Source organism: Oratosquilla oratoria, chromosome 11 (genome assembly GCF_046742065.1).
Source record: "Oratosquilla oratoria isolate Oo_2021 chromosome 11, ASM4674206v1, whole genome shotgun sequence".
In the NCBI taxonomy this organism is placed as follows: Eukaryota; Metazoa; Arthropoda; class Malacostraca; order Stomatopoda; family Squillidae; genus Oratosquilla; species Oratosquilla oratoria.
This window is the reverse complement of record NC_134787.1, coordinates 36,970,939-36,994,182: the sequence shown is the minus strand read 5'-3', so window position 1 is coordinate 36,994,182 and position 23,244 is coordinate 36,970,939. Positions and strand designations below refer to the sequence as shown.

The following is a 23,244-nucleotide window of genomic DNA, read 5'->3' as shown; positions in this document are numbered from 1 at the left end:
TCATATATATATATACATACATATATATATCACAACTAACACCACAGTCGGACGAAAGAAAAAGTTGCGTAAGCGGAACTATATATTTCGATTGCTACCTGCAATCCTCTTCAGTAGTACAAAGTGGCAGGGAGGAGGCTATCTTAAGTAGCAACCTCTTACAAAAGAAAGGGAACATGAGAAAATAAAGAACATCACTGCCCCAACCCTAGTTGACCTGAGGCAGTGATGTTCTAAAATTTTCTCATGTTCCCTTTCTTTTGTAAGAGGTTGCTACTTAAGATAGCCTCCTCCCTTCCACTTTGTACTACTGAAGAGGATTGCAGGTAGCAATCGAAATATATAGTTCCGCTTACGCAACTTTTTCTTTCGTCCGACTGTGGTGTTAGTTGTGATTTATAAATGTGTTACTACATTTCTCACCTGTGACATATATATATATATAGATATTCATATATATATACATACATATATATATATATACATATATATATATATATATATATATATATATATATACATATATATTAGTAGTCCTCACTTCTCTCCTCACTTCCCTCCTCACCTCTTTTCGTCACTCCCGTTACGACATTTGACCTCCGAGGCCCTCGCAAGGGAAACACTCCTGGGGCCCTAGGATGACTAACTAGCGCTAGGGTCTGCCGCATGACCATCACAAACCCTCTTTGAAAAAAAATGCGTGCAGCATCGGCCAGCCATGATTAACCACCTCTCGGCCATCCACGTGATATGAACAACTGGACCCATTGAAGAACACGTACCCTATGTCTTCGTGAGTCACCGACGTCAAACATTTTGCCTCCGACTTCCCTACGTAGCATGTGACTTCACGCCAATTAGGAGCACTGGTCATAGCCTGCCCGTGTATATAAGAGTTGAACGGACGCCGAAGATCCAGGTAGCCTCGGAGCATTATACGAGAGCCTGGCTTGCGGCTCCTTGCATTCTCACCTCATCCATCCCCCCCCCGCATCCCCGCAAGCAGATCGCAGGGGGACACGACTTGAAACACAGTCGTCGCCTTAATCGCCGTCTCGTTCACCTACCCCCTGGCGCCCAACTTTCATTGTTAAATAAACCCAACTTTCTCTCTATCAGAGTTTGCCTTCAACCAGCCTAACATTGGCTGCCTAACCTGGGACCGACTACCAGCCTAATATATATATATATATATATATATATATATATATATATATATGTATATGTATAATCTATATATATATATGTGTATATATATATATATATATATATATATATATATATATATATATATATGATTTTTACTTTTAACTCATCTTCTTTCCTTTTCCCTTTTCCTCATCCTCAGTCCTCTACTCGACCACGCTGATGACGTACCTGTTGGTCCCCGTGTACGAGAAACCCATCGATAACGAGGAAGACCTCCTCGAGGCGACCCGATCTCGAGGCTACTTCTTCGTCCTGATGAAAGACACGAGCACGCACTCCCACATCAAGGTGCGGGTTGGGTAACGTTCGATGCAGTGGTACAGCGGTTAAGCGTGTAGCTCGATTCTACACATTGTCTTCAGCTTCATGTTCTTTCTAGAGACAAATGTTACTGCGTTTACTAGCTTTAGATATAATCATGGCTGTTTTCTACAAGAGAGAGAGAGAGAGAGAGAGAGAGAGAGAGAGAGAGAGAGAGAGAGAGAGAGAGAGAGAGAGAGAGAGAGAATATATATGTGGGTATAGGAATATATATGTATATAATATATATATATATATATATACTCGTATATATATACTGTATATATATATGTATATATATATATATATAGATATATATATATATATATATATATATATATATTCATACATTCCTCTTTTTGTCTTATTAATAATGATTATTTCCTAGAGATCCACTGACTGGGGAACTTTCAGCCCAATAGTGGCTGGCAAATAGTCATCGACATCCCTTCCATCTTAACGAGAAGGAAATTTGGGGTATTATCTCTGTTCCATTAGTGTGCGACTCTTTCTATTTATTTTCTTCCTTCCTCTTACTCGTAGTGACGTTTAACCCCTAGTGTGACAGAAGCTTACCCGTCTCCAAAAGTAAAGATGAGATAATTCTCCTCGTTTCTCGTATTATTGATTATTATAGCAAACTTTCTCCTAATGACCTCCACGCCCTCCTTCATAACACTGCTTACCTCTCTTTGTATCTTCCTTCAGCCTCCAAACCCTCTCGTCAATTCCATTCGATGATCACTCTGTTGGTAAACCATTTCTTCCCTATTTTCTTCTTAAACCTAAATTTGTCCAATTTAAGCCCATCACTATGAGTCCTACCCTGCTCACCCTTTGTATCCATTTACCATTACTAACAATACCGACAGGTAACACGCCATGACTTGTATTTGCCAACGTACCTGAAGGCGCTAGCCTTTAGCAATCTTGCTGACTACACATTTCCCAATCAATGCACCTGATTCAGAGAATGCAACATATGACAACAACGTTATCACACCACCGTCCAGCAAGGAAGTACCTAGTGTCTTCAGATAGTTTATTAACATTTCTTTATGCCTACCAAACTATATTATCGTAACTCCAGTAGATACTAACCACATTCACAAATTATATTACTAAACCCCTACAATATAACCAACACACATACAATATATATCATTATCATAGACACATTTCCTATGTGACAACATACACTAAACATGCTTTGCTAGGGCTATTTCCACTATATATACGGCAACTGCGTTACCGGAGATAGAGAAGACTTGGGAGACTCTCTCCCTTAGTCTATGTAGGGGAGACATCAACTTTTGGGAGATTATATTCCAACATGTAGATTCCCACAAGTACCTGCCAATAAACACACAAAACCCAAAAAGGGTTACATCACCCGCTAAGCCCACCTTTGGTTAAACCCTTGTTAAAGCCCTTAAACCTCCCTTATGGGAGAATTTTAGGGTTTGAGGGGAGGATCAGAAATGGATATTTTTACATTCATGCCACTGGATTATTGATTATTTTGCAAACTACCTAATCTACAGGATATATAACTTTTTTTAATACCATATATTGAATAAACAATAGAGATTGATAATTTATGTTTCTAAAGGAGAGAATGATAATGTTAGATAGGGCGAAAAGGGTACAGAAAAAATAAAAATAAAAGACCTACTCTCTTGGCACATTGTTTTCTGTCCCTTTCTTCCCTTCCATCGTCGATCCAGAAGTTTCCCCTTCCCTTTGGCTATATTTTTGTGTCTATGTCATCGTATCAAAGATTCATTCCTTTTCTTCACTACAGTCGCCTGTTTCCTCCATCTTTACTCCTACACTTCTTTATTTGTTTTATTAATAGTATGTCCTGTGCCGCCTCCGCTTTTTAGGTCATATCACAGTATGGTCGAGATGACTACACTGACTTTAAGACTTCATTCACAACCACACCCATTCCAACACACCGACGACAACTTTACATGCACTTCCCAACGGATATACAACCTTACCAAGCCGGATTAAGCCAACGTGGTGAGGTGCAGAGCCCGTACTACTCCGTATCACCCCTCAGGGGATAGGCCGGTTCTGCAATGGACCATTCAGGATTAACTACACAGCTAAATTTCAGTACTTGTATTCTCTTCCCGTCGACCATAACCCAAGAGCTTGTAATTCATTACATTGGGGGTAAATTACTTTACTCTGAAGTCCACCACTATCCACTTTGTACATACTGATATCTCTTATTTATACGCCTATCCTTTTACCTCACAAGTCGTCCCCTTCAATGAAGTAAAACTACTTAATTAGATATACTATTGTCAACAGCACTCCAAATCCAACGTGATGAAGGAAATCTACGCCACTAGAACAAAACTATTAATAAGAAGAAGCGGTTTTGACCAGGTAGTGATATCATCAATTCATAAGTCTGTTTTATCATTGTTATTATTGTTTTTCTTTCTTTTTAGAAGTTTAATGGATAGAGAGGATTTTGAGGGGAGAGAAAATATTGAGAGACATATGTTAATATCGTCGTCTTCACAAAATTTATAGTAGTACACTAGAAGTTTCTTGACCATAAATTCTTTCTGGACTCTTATGTTTGACTTTGCTCAGCCTTTCTCAACCCCTGCAGCTCCTGACTGAGAAGGTGGTATCTACGGGTGGGAAGGTCAACAATCACTACAAAATGATCCGCGGTGGTTTCCACCGTTACCACACCTCTCGTGAATCCTACGCCAATCAGGAATACGGCGTGGTTACTCCGAGTGGAGCCCCATACCTTCCCCGTATTAACGAGATGTAAGTTGTTCTCAAAACCCAATGTCATTTCTCCTGATATAGATGCAAGTCTCGATGTCAAAGTCTCCTGCCCATGCCTCCTGAGCCACGAAACAAGTCCTATGAAATATCCCTTAAATCCACAACTACATACATGCATACATATACCAAAGGCTTCCCCCACCCCTACTTACAAGGGAGATAGCCACAAAACAAAGGCATAAAATCCACTCCCACCCATTCCATCCCAACGTACTCCACTCCCATTCACCCAGCCTTCCCTCTTATCTTGGCTCCTCCTGGATGACTGGTCAGCCCTGCTTCTCGCCCACTGCCCTGGGTCAAAGGTATGCAGCAAGACACAGCACATCCACAGCAAGGCTGCTTCATTTAATCGGCGACCCCCCCCCTCTCCGTCCCCTTATGCAGAAAAAGAGGAGAAGTGGAGAAATCCTCCACCATCCCCCACCTACTCCCTTCCATGCATCACCGCATAATCCATACACAACCATCTTCCACTCACCCTTATCTCCTGTCTTCTCCCTTCCTTCCTCAACAGACACTCCCCCTCTCCCAGCCCATCCACCCATTTCATCCTTGGTCGTCCCTCCCTTCATGTTCACTTCCTCCACCTTCCACACCTTTTCCACCAATCTTTCTTCACTCATTCTTCCCACGTGTCCAAACCATCCTAATACTCCCTCACCAACCCTATCCCCCAACTCCCCCTCCATCCCTGCTCCCCTCCCAAAACCCCAGTCTCCCAAACATTAAACAACCTTGCCAGCCAGTCCACCATCACTGTACCTCCCCTTTTTAGATACTCCGCATGACACCCATCCAACCCTGGTGCCTTACCTGTTCTCATCTTTTTAATAACTGATTTCACCTCACCTTCTATTTTTCTTCTTCCCTTCATTTTCCTCACTCATTATTGTCATTTTCTTAGCACTTCCCACTGCAACTACCTTTCCCTCCCTGTCCTTCTTCACATTTAGTAACTCCCTAAAATACTCCGCCCATCTTCTTCTCACCGCCGTCTCACCCACTATCATCTCTCCATCTTCACCTTTTACCTCTTCCTCTCTTAATTTCTTTCAAAAACATCTTTTTATTACTTGCATTTTTTTTCTGTCACACTCCTACCCCATTTCATAACTGCTTCTCCTCCATTTTATGCTTTACCTCTCTTCTCTCTTCCTTATACCTCTCATATTATTCTCTCGTCCCAATCTGTGAATGCTCGCATCTTCTCTTCCACAACCCTCTCTGCTTCATCATCCCACCACTAACTACCCTTCCTTCTATTTCCTTCCGTCCTCCTTGTTCCACACACCAGCTTTACACACCTTGTGACTCTTTCCCTGAACCATCCCCATTCCTCCTCCACTCCTAGTTCTACTCTATCTTTTACTCCCTCCCATTCCTCTCTCAGCTTCTTGGTCTGTCCTAGATAGTCCAAAGTAGTCTAGTCCTAGAGATGGAGACGTCCTCATTTGTCATATCACACAGAGTCTGTTGATGGTCATGTGCAACACGACGATGTCAGTGAGTTGCGATTCAGGGTGCGCGGAGAAACGGATCACCCAAAAAACGATAAACTTTTGTCAAATGAAATCAGGAAATATGACGTGATTACTTTGTGGCATGTGGAGGGATTCTAAACCCAGACATACTGAGGTGAGACATTTCAATTCCTTTGTTTGATAATGATTTATAATGTCACATAAATGCCTCCTTTGGCATTGTTATCATTATCAAGACCATTATTGTTACTATTCTTGGAGTAGTCTCTCTAATACAATTTTTGTTAAATTGGATAGCTGCTGACGTTCTGTGTAGCTGATCGCTCAAAATTGCGGAAGACTTTTTTTCCTCGTTGTTCAGTTACGAACCAATAGGTCTACTGTTTCACTCTCCCATGGTGTCCCTACTCCAGGCCCAGTCTGGGCCTCCAGTCCAACCTCTCCAATGTCTTCAACCCCAGCCGGATACACCAGCCCCACTTAAGCACTGACATTTTTTCCCTTCAGTGGATGTGCTCAGGTAACCCTGTGAGTGTCGTGAAACACTGCATAGTTTTTCCCTGTGGATAAAGTCTTAATACTTCATTCAGATGAAGGGTGGAAGGACCCCAGCCTGAACGGGGTCTCAAAGGATCAGAACACCCCCAAAAATATGGTGTATATCGAAGAAAGATATATACATTGAGCTACAGGGGGTTGGGGCCCTCTACTGAACAAAAGTGCCTGTCAGCAGCAAAGAAATGACAAGACGAGGATGTTCGATTTTATGGGTTCAGTATTCTTATATACCTTTGTATGTTTCAGTATCACCCGCCTGGTGGAAGCGGGACTGGTAGAGCAATGGATTAAGGACGAATACTGGAAGGTTCAGAGAAGAGAGAAGAGCCAAAAAGAAGACGATGAAGGACTGAGGGCCATGGGTATGGATCACTTGCTCTCGGCCTTCTTGCTCCTCCTGCTGGGCTGGGGGGTGTCCTTCCTCGCACTGTCGGCAGAACTCGTTAACTTCCGCAGAAGCTGCGCCAGGAGGGTTGAAGTATGGCCGCATGATGAGGCTGGCATTCGACAAAGATCGTCGGTTCATCCGATTTCTTTGGGAAATGCAGACCACTCGGCAAATCTACAGCAGACTCCTCGGGAAATCCGGACCCCTCGGCAGATCCGGACCCGTCGGCTAATCCGAACCCCTCGGCAAAACCAGACCCCTCGGCTAATCCAGACACTTCGATAAGTCCGGTATCTTAAGCAAATCCGGACACTTGGACAAATGCGGACATTTCAGCAAGATACTTGATCATATCGGAAACCCTAACAGTCCAGATACTTAAGCAAATCTAGCCACTTCGGTATATCTAGACACCATGAACTATCCAGACGCTCTGTCTTTACAGGCCTTCAGTCAACGAACGTGAAAAAAGAACAAGAAATTTTGTGACTGAAGCGACAATACAAAAACTCAAAAGCCCTCTTGCCAAGGTTGATTTGTTAATATTATGTTAGAGACCATTAAGTGGCGTACGTATTTACTAGTAAGCTGTGGTAGATGCAATTAAGGGAATTCTATATTCATCAATGCATTAATGAATGTACCAGGACATGGTAAATGTTTCGCGTCACATTTCTAATGTAGATATAGGGCCACTTTTCTGAGGGAAATGCATACATTCGCAATACATACACACACACACACACACACACACACACACACACACACACACACACACACACACACACACACACACACACACACACACACACACACACACACACACACACACACACACACACACACACACACACACATATATATATATATATATATATATACATATATATATATATATGTCCTTCTTGTTACTAAAACCTTCTTATACGGTAATTACTGTATCATCTCAATGGGTCCAATTCTAATCTGTATCTATGAAACCAATTCAATTCTAATGGGCTTACCAGACTGATCTCACATCTAGTGTATTGTTACTTAGTCCAGTCAATCTCTCCTTGCCTGAGTTTATACGTCCAATCCATCCAGTGTAATCAGTGTATTTCTGAGTTAATAAAATTTGCTGGCAGCAGTCAACATAAATATGTGAGTCGTTATTCGCATACAAAAACGTGAACGAGAGGTACTCCACCTTTTCGACTAGCCTAGGTATCTGCCGAGATGTTAAAATCACGGTTACACAATAAAGGCTGGTGTAAAGTCATGCAGATCTCTATTTTTGTCTTTGCAGTTGCCAGATGTGGAAATAATTCTGTTCGTCGATTTCTACGGATGTATGACTATTGCTCAGCGGACACTTGCTCACCGACAGTCAGAAGATAATTGCTCAGCACTTAATCTGATCTCAACAAACCTAACCTAACCCAACCACCACCAAACCTAACATAATCGAACCAAGCCCAACCTAACCCAACCAAGCCTAACCTAGCTAAGCCTAACCTAACCAAGTCTAACCTAACCAAGCCTAACCTAGCTAAACCTAACCTAACCAAGCCTGATCTAACCAAGCATAGCATAACCTAAATAAGGCTAACCTAACCAAGCCTAACCTTACCAATTCATATCTAACCTGAAAAAAAAAGTATTGAGCAATTATCCACCTTTCTGGTGAACAAGTGTCCGCTCAGCGACTCTCCGTACTCCGTTTTCTACCACTGACACAGAGCAAGGACGAGTACCTCTATTTTGCGCTATCGTCACCTGCAATTAAATACAATTGCTGCCTGGAACCCCGCAGTCCCACAGCAGATTTCTTAGACTGATGTCTGTGTGGGGAGCGGTCGCCGGTTGCCATTTTTCCTTTGTATATGGAGGGAATATAAACGAAGTTGATCAAGAGAGATAAGTTTGAAGACCGAATAGCAGCCCCTCGAGGCTGCGTTTCCAAACAGAAGTGAAGATTGGCAGCGGGGAGCTGACTCTCTCCGACGTGGATCTCGTAGAAGTACCTTGCGCAGGAAGGGCACCGTTGTCGGTCCCCTGTCGCCTGCAAAAATCGAATTTGGTGACTACGCGGCAACTGTGAATGATAAACTGTTCTGAGAATAGTAGCTATCAAGAGATGGATGCCACCATTGCAGTAAGTGGTTTCAGCTCTTGTTAAGGGCTAAATTGTAACTCCTTCGGTCAAGAAAAAACATACACATGCACGTGTAGTTCAAGATAGACGAGCTATTGGTATAGATTTTCTTTATATCAAGACAGGTTAGAAATGACAGGTCATTTACATCCAAGCTGGCACATGCAGTTATACCAAATGCTGTCACAAGAGTTCAAATCTGTGTCCTTCAGGCAACTGCCTAGCCCATGACATATTCGTTACTATTCAACTATTCTATTCTACTTTATTGATTGATTTGGGCGTTCTCGAGTATTTGATAGATTTTTATATACCGTTGTGATTTTTTTCCATTTATTGTAGGACATTAAATTGTATTACTCGAACAATGTTGGGCACATTGTTGAGATGTACTTACGGAAGTCTAGAATATTGTAACCGAAGTCGTTTCCACTCCACTCCCCTCTCCGTCCCCCCATGCAGAAAAGGAGACGGGGAGAAATCCCTTCGGGCTGCGTCAAATTTTTTCTCATACATACCTCCTCACCCCCATCCCCCACCCACTCCCCCTCATGCATCACAGCATCATCTATACAACGCAGTAGAAAAATAGATAGCATGCTAGTGTGCCGTTACCTTGAGGAGAAACTGCAGTCTTTCCTTGCTGGGTTGAATATCACCACTCGCCTTCCACAAACGCATCCTCTGTTGTTGAGTACTTCATACATCTCTTTATACAATAATTCTCTTATACGAAGAGGGATGTATTCGTGCCAACTGTATTGTATTAATTCAACAACGATAGATTCGCATGACCTTCGCTACAGTGAGATATCCTTCAAGCTGAATAAAATGGCTCGGCGCCAGCCACAATAAACTCGTTTGAGCACGGGATCGTGTCAAAGGTGTTGATCAAGTACACAGTGACGTGTCCCTAAACTGAGTTCGATCCCCTGGTATATGATAATGGAGGAGGAGATCGCAAGAGGCCAAAAGGCCTATACTTGGCAGTTCCATGTCCATTATCACCTGTCACCCCGATCCATAAGCTTACTTGATCTCTTTAAACAACCAATTGTTTCAGCGATCACGAATCCATTCGTTCACTACTCTATTGGTACACCAGTTCTTCCCTATTTCCCTCTTAAACCTAAATTTGACCAGTTTAAACCTATTACCACGAGTCCTACCCTGCTGTCTTAATATGATGACCTTGCCTGCATCACCCTTGATAGAGTGTAAGTTAAGGTATGTAAGCCTGTCTTCATAAGGTAAATTTCTAAGCCACTGCATCATTTTGATCATTCTCCTCTGTTCTGATTCTGGTGAATTAGAATATATAGAGTGAGTTATAGTAGTTTAGGTCTTGATATGGGCATAGATCCTTCTTTGAGCTGAAAATAATTCTTTAATTCTCGTCCACACGAGCATGAAGTGTCTGTAAATGAGACGAGTTCGTCTCCGAAAACAATATATTCACTCATCGTATGTCATTGTGACAAATGGAAATAACCTCCACCGCAAGGACTCTAACCTTTGCATTAGCGACTGCTTATTATGAAGCAAAAACGATAGTATTGAGCCAATCAGACCCTATAAAAGGAATGACCCGGACTACGACCTGTTAGTTACTCAAGGGCACTAGGCTAGCTCAGTTTTAGTTCTAATTTCACCGAGTCTTTATTATGACGAGCCATCCGACAAGTTGTCGGACGGCTCGCCATAACACAACTTGTCGGATAGCTCGCCATTATGAACACTTGGTAAATTAGAATTGAGACTGAGCTAGCCTAGTGCCCTCGGGGAACCACCAGGTCGTAGTCCAGGCCATCCCTTTTGCAGGGTCTGGCTGGCTCAATGCTATGGTCTTTGCTTCATAATAGGCAGTCGCCAAGGTGAAGGTTCGATTCCTTGCGTTGGAGCTTATTTCCATTTTCACTCATGTCTGCAGACACTGCATGCCTGATCTCCATCCTTTATCAATCAGCTGATTCAGTTTAACGTCGCCAAGTCCCCCAATCATGAGGCTAGGACGATGCCCCTTACAGAGGTCTTTGTAGCGTGGAATTTAATGAACCATGCCCTTGGTCCAACTCGCTGGCGGCAAGGGGTCGAACTACCGTCACCTCGACCTTCGCCGCAAGTAGTGACGCTCTAACCCACTCGGGGACACTTTCGATCAGAACGAAATCCAAAACTGACTTTTACTCACGTCGTCATTAATTAATCAAGAGGAATTAGTTTGGCGACACACCGCTGTCCAGGCTTGATCGATATGTTTTCTATAAATTGACAGTTGAATGATATATTTTGTTACGTTCTGACTTGGGCGTAACAGGGTCGGAACAAATGTTTTAATCACATTTCATAAGGAATCGAATGCAATAAATTGCAAAGATGGATCTTCTTTGCCGAAATTTACTGATAATTCTCTTGTAAGTCTCCTTAGAGGATTTAAATTAACACACACACACACACACACACACACACACACACACACACACACACACACACACACACACACACACACACACACACACACACACACACACACACACACACACACACACACACACACACACACACACACACACACGGCCCGGTGGCGGATTGGTAAGGCACTGGCCTCACAAGCCGGAGAACCGGGGTTCGATTCCCCGGCCTTTGTCTCCTTTCACGTGTAGCCCCTGTTCACCTAGCAGCGAGTAGGTACGGGACGTTAGTCAAGGAGTTGTGACCTTGCATTCCCGGTGTGTGGAGTGTGAGTGGTCTCAGACCTACCCAGAGATCTGCTGATAATGAGCTCTGAGCTCACTGCCGTAGGGTGGTGTCTGGCTGTCTCGAAAAGAGGCTGCAGCAGATCCGAGGTGAATACACACACACACACACACACACACACACACACACACACACACACACACACACACACACACACACACACACACACACACACACACACACACACACACAAATATATATATATATATATATATAACCGTAAGAGCCCATCGGATATCAAATTTCTCTAGTGTTGCATTTAGACAATTTTAGCCACCTTCCTGACCAGGAAAATACAGAGGTGTTCCACAAAGGGCTAAGAGAACAAGAAAGAAAAATAATCGAAGCAGCGTACATCGCTTCAAAGCCTTGCAATAATCATAGAGGAGTTATTAAATTATCAAAACTGACTAGCGACTTTGTTCGAGGTGAAGCGCAGCGAAGGAAGGACGGAGATGGGGGAGGAACGGGGTGAGGAGAGTGAAGTATATAAGCTGTAAATATTTTTCTTAGTGTATCCTCTGAAGAAGTCCTTTAAGAACGAAACGTTAGTAATTAAAATCCTACGTTTTTTGGCGTTTACCTCACCACCCTTTCCACTCATTCTGTCATACATATTTCATTATATATATATATATATATATATATATATATATATATATATATATGTATATATATATATTTATATATATATGTATATATATATATATGTATATATATATACATATATATATCATATATATATATATTTACATATATGTATATATATACTCTATATATATATAACACGATCATCAATTAAGGCAAGTACGAAGTCAACAGTCATCATCACCTCACCACCCTTTCCACTCATTGTCATACATATTTCAATATATATATATATATATATATATATATATATATATATATATATATATATATATATATATATATAACACGATCATCATTTAAGGCAAGTAAGAAGTCAACAATCATCAATCACTATTTTTTGCATTAATTTATTTATTCTGTTTCTTTTTTTCTTTTGTTCGAAGAGTGGGTACTTGCGTGACGACAGACAATAATTTTGTTTAAATTATGAATACGTGAAGGAGTAAGGTGGGGAGGGGGGGTGACTAGGAGGCGTGTGGGTGATCTTTGGACCGGACGGGGAGGGGGGGGGGGAAACCGAGTTGTGGTAGCCGGGGGAGGTCAATACGTGGCGATATGTGCATTTACGTCTTGAATCATATGCTGGACTCGTGATCAGCAGCTATTATACTCTCAGATGAGAGCAGTTGTATAACACGTACACAAGGGAACTTTTGGTGAATATCAGTAAATAAACATGGTATGTGTATGCCCCTCACGGAGCCCTCAGTGGAGAGCCAACTCAGCTGCGTCAATAATGATTGAGTGACTTCAAACATTCCAAGATTCATATGTGGATAAAAGAAAACGTTCTATGTTGGCAGCAAGGCATCATAGAAAACGAAATGTTTAGGCATAACCACAGAAAATGTGACATTTATTTATTTCGATAAAGCAAGCGTTCTCAACCTTTTCCCCCGTTTTCTACGTACACCCGAGAATCATCAGACCATCGACCCGTACCACCATTAACCTGACACGGAATATAGAATGGTAATGATATTAAAAACAATTAAGTGTACAATAGCAATGCTATGGATATGAAATGGTTCAAATTCTAATGACTTTATTCATCAGTTAAGCATTAACATGAAAAAAATGCACAATGTTCTCTCTCTGCAGATTTCAATGTTTAAGTAATCTTTCGCTAGACATCTGAGTGGCCCTAGAAACCATCCCGAGAACTCTTTGGGGTTCGCGATCTACAGTTTGAGAACCCATGCTATAGAGTCTCGACATCTTTGTATACTCTGACCTTTAGCGTGGGTTTAACTTCCTCAAACCCGTGACTTGGACCCGGTGCGAAATGGGGTTACTACTCGTAGTGGTCGTGACCCCAATTTTTCCCAAGAACGCACCTCAACTGAATAAAAGTGTTTGGCATCTTTCGGCATAAAAGGTCGTAAGATACAGCTAGACCCAGGAACAGTTGGTGCGCCATACACACACACACACAGACACACACACACACACACACACACACACACACACACACACACACACACACACACACACACACACACACACACACACACACACACACACACACACATATATATATATATATATATATATATATATATATATATATATATAAATATATATATATATATATATATATATATATATATATATATATATGCAAAGTAGACCACTTGGAAAAAGAAATTAACGAAGCTGAGCGCTTTCGTATATTACACCCAGTGGAAAAAGTACTTTTTGCACTGTATGTAATATACGAAAGCGTTCTGCTTTGTTAGTTTCTTTTTTTCAAGTGGTCTACTTTGCATAAAAGAACACACGCACCCATGTTCTTATAAGTATATATATATATATATATATATATATGTATATATATATATATATATATATATATATATATATATATATTGAGACATTCTGACAGGTTGATGTAAGCGGAATAGGAAACACAGGAGTCTTAGTCTTGAGTTTATTCCTGACTAGTTTCGCAGGTATGCTTTGAAAAAGCATACCTGCGAAACTAGTCAGGAATAAACACAAGACCAAGACTCCTGAGTTTCCTATTACGCTTACATATATATATACATAAATGTATATATATATATATATATATATATATATATATGTATATATATATATATATATAACTGCACTAATAGTTTTGGCTACTTTTATATTACATATCTTCAGTTTCAAGAGTAATATTTTATTCTCATTCTTCAAGGTTTGAACATAATCATTTTGTGGCTTCACAGATTACTCTGCTACGCATAGGGGGTTAGCGTAACGAGTGCCCTCTTTTCATGGATTACGTAACGTAAACAACGCGGGGTTAAGGATCCACGGAGTACTCGTCGCTAACGTTTATTGGCAATAGAAAACACGACTTTCTCATCTTCACACAACAGGTGCTGCCATTGAAACCATGGCAGCACACAGTAATTGGGAGGAAGAGTAGAAGTAGAAGATGAAAAAACTGTAAAACAATCCAGAGCGACGCTCGTTACTAACAGCTTTTATACAGAATTACAAATAATCTGAACATGAAATACGAGCAGCTTAAGGCTAAATTCATTATGACATACAAGAAACAATATACCAGATCTAAAACTAAATTCGGCTCAAAACTCACCGAGTAGGCCGCGAAGGGAGCGGGTATACAACTGAAGGCGTTTCAAACCACACTGGCTGGAGGCGTGACGTGACATCACACCACCGCAACCGGTTCTCACACACCTTCTTAAGTCTAATTCTTTAAGTGAACATTGTACAAATAATGAGATGCTATCTTGCAGCACAGCTTGCAGACAACTTACAACGATAGTATTCTTAAGCAGACGAAGCTTCTGCTCGCAGCATACTTAAATTAAACATTACGAAAAACAAACTTGGAAACCTCTTCCGAGGGGAAACGAGCCTTACGACAAAAAGATATGTAAACATGGGGATACACGGACATATAAAAAAGCCCCGTTACCTCTCGTAACGGCACACTCCCTTCCTAATTTTCTAGGGGGAAAAATTACCAAAACTATTGACCTAGCAACACAAGCTCAGAAATGGGTCTTACATATTCATGGGCTTTGTTGTTTACCACAACTCTTACTTGGACCTTCCTGACTAAATCATCCTTGCCAGGGAATACTTTGTTTACAATACCCAAGGGCCACTGTCCTTGGGGACACTCTTGATTTTTTACCAACACTACATCATCCACCTTTACATTTGGAGAGGAGTTGACCCACTTTCTTCTGGGTTGCAAAGAGGAAAGATACTCTTTCTTCCATCTCTTCCAGAATTCCTCAGCAAGGTGATGGACATGCTTCCATTGAGATTTGTATACTGCCTTAATATCTATCTCTTCAGGAAGAGTTACAGGAATATCAGTTTTCTGAGTGAGAAGGATGGACGGAGACAAAATGAAAGGACTACTAGGGTCCGAGGAAACAGGAACTAAAGGTCTGGAATTCACGATCTTACATACTTCTGCAAAGAAGGTTACTAACACCTCATGTGTTAATGCCTTGGGGTGATGGTTAGTCAGTATCACATTCATGATGTTGCGGACTATCCCCACCATACGCTCCCATGCTCCACCCATGTGAGAAGCATGAGGAGGGTTAAACAACCAAGTGCAACCTTGACTTGACAAGAAACTATTGACATCACCACCTTCATCGGTAATGGCAAGCAAGTTCAGTGCTTTGACAGCACCTACAAAGTTCGTGCCTCTGTCAGAACGCATCATCTTAACTGGGCCACGAATACAAATGAATCTCTTTAAGGCATTAATGAAGGAAGAAGTACTCAATTCTTCTACAGTCTCTATGTGGATAGCTCTGGAAACAAGACAGGTGAACAGAACGCCCCATCTTTTACTTTCGAGGAAGGAACTTCTAGCGCGCCGAGTTTTTATATGCCAGGGGCCAAAAAGGTCAACTCCTACATAGGAAAATGGCGGATTGGGAGTAAGTCTATCGACGGGTAAGTCTCCCATCTTCTGAACACACACCTTACCTCTTACCCTTTTACAGGTGACGCATTTGGAAATGACCTTAGAAATGGTACGTTTTCCCTCCCAAAATCCAGAAACCACCTGTACGGACGGCTCCTTCTGTAATCACTCTCCCTTGGTGGTGCACTGTCTCATGGTAGTGACGGATCAACAACAAGCCTAAGTGGGATTCCTTTGGAATAATAATAGGCCTTGCAAGCATACCAAGTACATCACTGCCTTGACTCAACCTGCCTCCTACACGAAGTAGGCCCTTCTGGTCTAAATAAGGAGACAGAGATGCAATGGGACTAGAAGGAGATAAACAAACTTCACCTTGCAATTTAGTCATGGCAGACGAGAAATAATCCTTTTGGTATGTCTGAACAATGAAATCAGCTGCATCTTCTAGTTGATCGGGTGACTTATGTTTGTTGCACATATGCCAACCTGAACAACACTTGTTACCTTGTTTGAAAGAACGGGCTATATGCTTAAGGAGAGCTACCGCTCTTACAAGTCTCCTCCAACAGGAGAAATTAGAGAACCTCTGAGCTAATGACGCAATTGCAGGCTCTACATTGCTTTTGTTTGCACTAACAAGGGGTTCAGACTCAATTGTGTAGTCTGATACCTTTACTTCTTTATCTGTCTCAGGGCTTACAAGAGGAAAACTTCCACTGGTGGATACAACATCCTCAAATAAGCTTGAGGGACCTGACAACCAATCACTCTGATTTAGGTCGGTTATTTCAAGACCACGGGTAGCCAGGTCTGCTGGATTACAATCTGTAGGTACATAATGCCATTGGTTAGGTTCGGTGGACGACCTAATGTGGTCTACTCTGTTACTCACGTAGACATGAAATCTACGCCTTTCATTATGAATATAGCCCAAGACAATCATGCTGTCAGAATAGAAATGTCTTGCGTCTAAGGGTTTGTCCAAGCAATCCGAGATGGAATTGCTGAGATTAACTGCCATCACTGCAGCACACAACTCTAACCTGGGAATAGTATGACCATGGTTGGGAGCTACTTTAGCTTGTCCCCTCACAAAACACACCTGGTAGCTTTTGGTATCACTGAAAACCTTAAGATATGATACAGCTCCTACTGCTACTCTGGAAGCATCTGAAAAGGTATGCAGCTCTATCCTGTGAGCTTGAGACAAAGAAATACTAGCAAACTGACGATTGATGCTTATGTCCTTGAGGTCCCTTAAGGACGTTAGCCATCTGGACCATTTGGTATGGATCTTAGCTGGTATGGGTTCATCCCAACCACACTTTAGATTGGTTATCTCTCTTAGGAGTAGTTTTCCCACTATTATTACTGGAGCTAAGAATCCCATGGGGTCAAACAGACTATTTACAACAGACAGTATCCCTCTTTTTGTCGAAGGCTTGTCTGAATCCATGAACTTATAGACGAAAACGTCTCTTTGGATGTCCCATAAGAGGCCCAGGCTAGACTGCATAGGCATAGAGTCAGAAGTTAGGTTCAGCTACTGAAGGTTATCAGCCAGCTCACTGGTGGCAAACTTTTCCAGCACTTCCTTACTGTTGGAAGTGATCTTGTGCAAGCGCAGGCGTCCTCCTTCTTGGAGTGCTGACTTAGAGTCTTGGATTAACTTGTAAGCAGTCTCCGCATCTGGCAGAGATGCTAACCCATCATCCACGTAGAAATTGTTCTCTATGAAATAGCGAACTTCAGGAGAGGCATTTTCTACAGACTTACGCAAGCCATAGGTGGCAATGGCGGGAGATGGCGTGTTCCCAAAAACGTGAACAGTCATCCTATACTCAATCAACCTTTCATCAGGGTCATTATTCTTGTACCAGAAGAATCTGAGATAATCTCTTTGCTCAGTCTTCACTTTGAAATTGTAGAACATCTGTTCTACATCAGCTGCCACTGCTACAGCTTCCTGACGGAAACGTAGAAGAATCCCGAGAATACTGTTTGTCATATCAGGACCTGACATCAGCATATCATTTAGGGAGAACTCTCTGGATTTGGCAGAAGAGTCGAACACAACCCTGATCTTGTCAGGTTTCTTAGGGTGGTACACCCCAAACAATGGAAGATACCAGCACTTCTGATCAGACTTCAATGGTGGTGCAACCTCAGCATGCCCACGATCTAACATCTTTTGCATGAAGGCCATCATATGCTGACGTTTTTCCGGCTTTGTGCTGAGGCTACGATGGAGAGACAGTGTGCGGTGCCACACAAAGTCTCTATTATTACTGGTGGCTACAACATTGGGACGGAAAGGCAGTGGCGCGACCCAATGACCACTTTGATCCTTGCGGAACTCTGAGTTCATAACATCCAAGAACTTCCTGTCTTCAATCGACAGGGCGGCCTTGTCATCATCTTTGGTTACCTTGAACAAATCATCCTTTACTTCAGAAACATGAATCTGGTTACCACATGGTGCGACTATAGAGGGACGTCTATCATGTACAAAGGATGTTTTGAAACTGCTAATGACAGGAGGCCTACAAGTGCCATGGAGACACACTTCCCCAATGATTGCCCAACCCAGACTGGTCTGTTGAGCTAGAGGGGCATTGACAGGTCCAATTCTCTGGTCAAAAATGTAATGAGCTGAAGGCACATCTCGACCAATGATGAGTAGAATCTCAGCTTCAGGAACCAGAGGTGGAATACATTCGGCCAGGTCGGACAGATGGGGATAACCACGAGCTATGGCGGGGGTGGGTATCTCTTCTCTTACATTGGGAATGCTGTCGCATTCCACTAACTGAGGGATATGCACCTCTTGTGAGTTATGCCAAGACACGATGGTGTAATTTTTGGTGGTGCGCCCAGAAGCGCCCGTTACACCTGCACAGGTAGCTAGACGATATGAAACCCGTTTGCTCAGCTTGTCAAACAAATCGAAAAACTCAGACCTTGCTAAAGAGCAATTGCACTGATCGTCTAGGATGGCATAACACCACACTCCGAGCTCTGGCTTACTTTCAGGATAGACCTTTACCAAGAAGGTCTTGGCGCAGGACTTACTCATGGAGGTGGGGTTACTGCATATCAAGGTACATTTGGAATTGACCGCAGCATCCTCCCCTCCCTGAGTCTTTACTATGGGGGTAAGAACATTTGGAAGCGGCACTTGATTGACTACAGGGGAGCGAGGTGTTTTATCTTGAGCAACCTCCCTTCCATGCTGTGTAACCGCTTGAGTCGAACTCCTCTTCGACCTGGGTTCATCGTGATGTAAGGCAGTCACATGAGTATGGGCCTTACAGAGTTTGCAGAAAGTTCTCTCTTTGCAGCTGGAAGGAGGATGGTTACCTTTGCAACATCTGTTGCACACTCCTTTATCGTTTAAGAAAACCTTCCTCTCGCTCACTGACATGGTGCGAAAAGCCCTGCAGAAATCCAAATGGTGTACGTAGGCATCATGGTAGACGCAAAAATCTCCCTTTTCTGCCTTTCTTTGCTCGGTAGGACTAGCGGCGCCAACAGACCTGTCAGCGCCCGTGGTCGACTTACTGCCACTGGACAACATGGTGTCAGTCTTCTTCACACGCACTTGAGGAAACTTAGAGGGAGGTGGCTTCTCTGGTTTCACAAAACCATCGGCTCCAAGGCTTTGATAAGAGAAACATGGATCATTCTCGACCCTTGCCATCTCCTTCACAAACTCAATGAAGAAGGAGAAAGGTGGGTACGGCACACCGTGAGCAGTCTTGTAGTTCATGGCTCTGCCAGTCCACGCTTTCTGTATACAGGGTGGAAGTTTTGCGACAATGGGATTGATGCCTGACGAGGCGTCATAATATGCAAACAGTGTACTGTATACAGGGTTAGCCTTCAAGGCTTCTATCTGGTACAGAATGTCACACAGGTCGTATAACCTTAAGGTGTCTCTAGGTGAAATCCTAGAGAAGTTGGCGAGCTTCTTTTTAATTGAAGTCTCAATGATCGAAGGGGCAGCAAACCTGTCATCCAAGCGCTCCCAAATTCTACTGCACGCCAGGGTTGGATTCTTGGCATTTGAGTTTCTAGTTGTACGGGCCCATTCTTTAGACTCAGGACCTAGGTACTTAACTAACAGGTCTATTTCCTCCTTACATGAGGTGCCTAACTCTTGCACGACTTCCTTGAAACTCTCTTTCCAAACAGCATAGTCTTCCGCAGTATCATCAAACGTAGACAGCCTGCTAAGAAGTAAATCCTTCCGCAAGAAGAACTTGCTCAAATCAGCAGAATTGGAGGTTGTCCCCAATCTAGGAGATGCACTCCGGGGAGGTTTTACTACAGGTGGTGACGCATAAGAAACATGGTTAGCAACAGGTTGCTGCGCAGGTTGCACAGACCTCACCTTTACTTTTTCGATACGAGGTTCAAAACTGAATGGAACATTGTTAGCAGGCTGTGAGTTAACTCTGAAATCAGAACAGGGCTTGAAAACAGGGCTTTCAGGATTCAAGCCTACCAGATCCTTCTGACTAGCGGAAACATCGACTATACCACCCTGTTGCTCCACATATAGTTGGGTGCGGGTAGCGACTGTACCTTTTAATTGGTCCCAGTCACTGCATGTTTCCCAATCATCGTCGGGTCCTAAGTGCCTAAGTTCGGCTTCGGCTTCTTCCAACTCCTTTTGCTGTGTCATAACTTTGAACTTGGCCTGCATTTCAGCCTGCTCTTTCATAAGCTGACCCTCCTGTTCGGCAAACTTGACTCTGATACGAGCGGTCTCCACCTTGGCTCGTTGCTTCCTTGCAACACTAACACTGGTGCTACTGGAACGACCTGACCTAACCGACCTTCTTGAACTGCCCTTCATGGAAGGGGGCATACAAAACTCAGAGTGGTCGACGAGGGATAAAGGAACTTGATTTGACTTCGGGTCATCTTGTAAAAACGGTTCAGTGTGGTGTTCCTCTTCCGTGACTTCAACTGAGGAAGAGGAAGCATAATTACTGATTACCTGACGAAAAGATGCCTGAAAATCCCTGTCTTCGTGCTTCACTGATTCAGCACGAGCCAGACTTTCTGAAGTACGTTCACGCATTAAGAATTCCAGGTACCTTTTTACAGTATCCTGGTACACAGCGTGGGCCTCATACAACCAAGGACCATGATTCGGTTCTTCCAATAAGGCTTGTACTCCTTCTCTACTCGCCTTTACCCTCTCTTCATGCTGATCAGACGCTCTCTGAAAAGCCTCTTGCCCTTCAGCCGTGAGGACTCTGACCCTACCAGAGACGGGTCCTTCATCTATACTGTGGTTGGAAGACATATTGCCAAGCGAGAGAAACAGTGAGAGACAAGACAGTAATATGATAAAGAAGACAAGGAAAACTCGAACTTAATCGAAAACCACGGAGTACGTTACCACACTCCTAACTATACGACTATTGAGGTAGACAACAACAGATTAAACCCTACATTTGGTTCAATCTAAAAATGCACATTAGTCGCATGCTTATATTAACATATGACAGGATTTTAGGCAAGGTAGCTTGCCTTCAAAGGAAAAACACATGCTTAACTGCGACGAGGTGTTATGTAAACACTGTTGGGACTTGGCAACCATACGTTGTTGCCACATCACACTCGCGCGCCGATGCGATCACTAAGACGACACAAGATCACTACACTACACTACACTTAACTTGCGCTACAACACCCAAGCACACACACGCAAACTTATGCCAGGAAGGCGACACATCAAGTTCATGTGGTGACGACGAGGGGAATCTAGACGTGGCAACGGCGTGCAGGGCGTGGTCTGGCCGAAACCTCAAGATGGACTTGGCATACTGCATGGCTAACTTTTAACTCCTTCGCAGCGGCTCTTTTCATTCACCTCTTCACGAAAGCGATTTTCTTGGCAGAGAGCGCCAATGGCCATCGTTTTTTCATTGTGGCTTCACAGATTACTCTGCTACGCATAGGGGGTTAGCGTAACGAGTGCCCTCTTTTCTGGATTACGTAACGTAAACAACGCGGGGTTAAGGATCCACGGAGTACTCGTCGCTAACGTTTATTGGCAATAGAAAACACGACTTTCTCATCTTCACACAACAGGTGCTGCCATTGAAACCATGGCAGCACACAGTAATTGGGAGGAAGAGTAGAAGTAGAAGATGAAAAAACTGTAAAACAATCCAGAGCGACGCTCGTTACTAACAGCTTTTATACAGAATTACAAATAATCTGAACATGAAATACGAGCAGCTTAAGGCTAAATTCATTATGACATACAAGAAACAATATACCAGATCTAAAACTAAATTCGGCTCAAAACTCACCGAGTAGGCCGCGAAGGGAGCGGGTATACAACTGAAGGCGTTTCAAACCACACTGGCTGGAGGCGTGACGTGACATCACACCACCGCAACCGGTTCTCACACACCTTCTTAAGTCTAATTCTTTAAGTGAACATTGTACAAATAATGAGACGCTATCTTGCAGCACAGCTTGCAGACAACTTACAACGATAGTATTCTTAAGCAGACGAAGCTTCTGCTCGCAGCATACTTAAATTAAACATTACGAAAAACAAACTTGGAAACCTCTTCCGAGGGGAAACGAGCCTTACGACAAAAAGATATGTAAACATGGGGATACACGGACATATAAAAAAGCCCCGTTACCTCTCGTAACGGCACACATTTATATCAATTTCATATGTAAGGACGTAGAGACAGGCACTGATGAATGTCAACGATTATAATAGATATATGTGACAGTGCAAGAAATCTATTGACATAAACACCGAAAACATATTCTTTTTCACATCTCTCAGTAGCTTCTTCAAGGTGAGAAGAACTATAACTATCTAACTTGAAGGGCTGCTCAAGGCGAAGATCTAGTGAAGAATAATGTCTCCAGGAGATGTAGACTAGGTAATCGGGAGCTCTTGGGTGAGGTCACTGGGAGAAGTAGGGGAGGTCAGAGGGAATTATTGGGAGAAATTAGAATAGAGACCGAGCTG

General features: G+C 42.7%; 1 protein-coding gene across 1 annotated transcript in view; it reads left to right on the top strand.

Moving 5' to 3' along the window:
* LOC143030006 (glutamate receptor ionotropic, kainate 2-like) overlaps positions 1-7,047 on the top strand; it is a 20,633-nt gene extending 13,586 nt beyond the window's left edge. The window contains exons 4-7 of the mRNA XM_076193215.1: positions 1,349-1,497; positions 3,396-3,542; positions 4,145-4,311; positions 6,621-7,047. Coding sequence (XP_076049330.1) covers positions 1,349-1,497; positions 3,396-3,542; positions 4,145-4,311; positions 6,621-7,047 — 890 coding nt within the window. The remainder of the gene's footprint in view (positions 1-1,348; positions 1,498-3,395; positions 3,543-4,144; positions 4,312-6,620) is intronic.
* Positions 7,048-23,244: the final 16,197 nt, after the last annotated feature.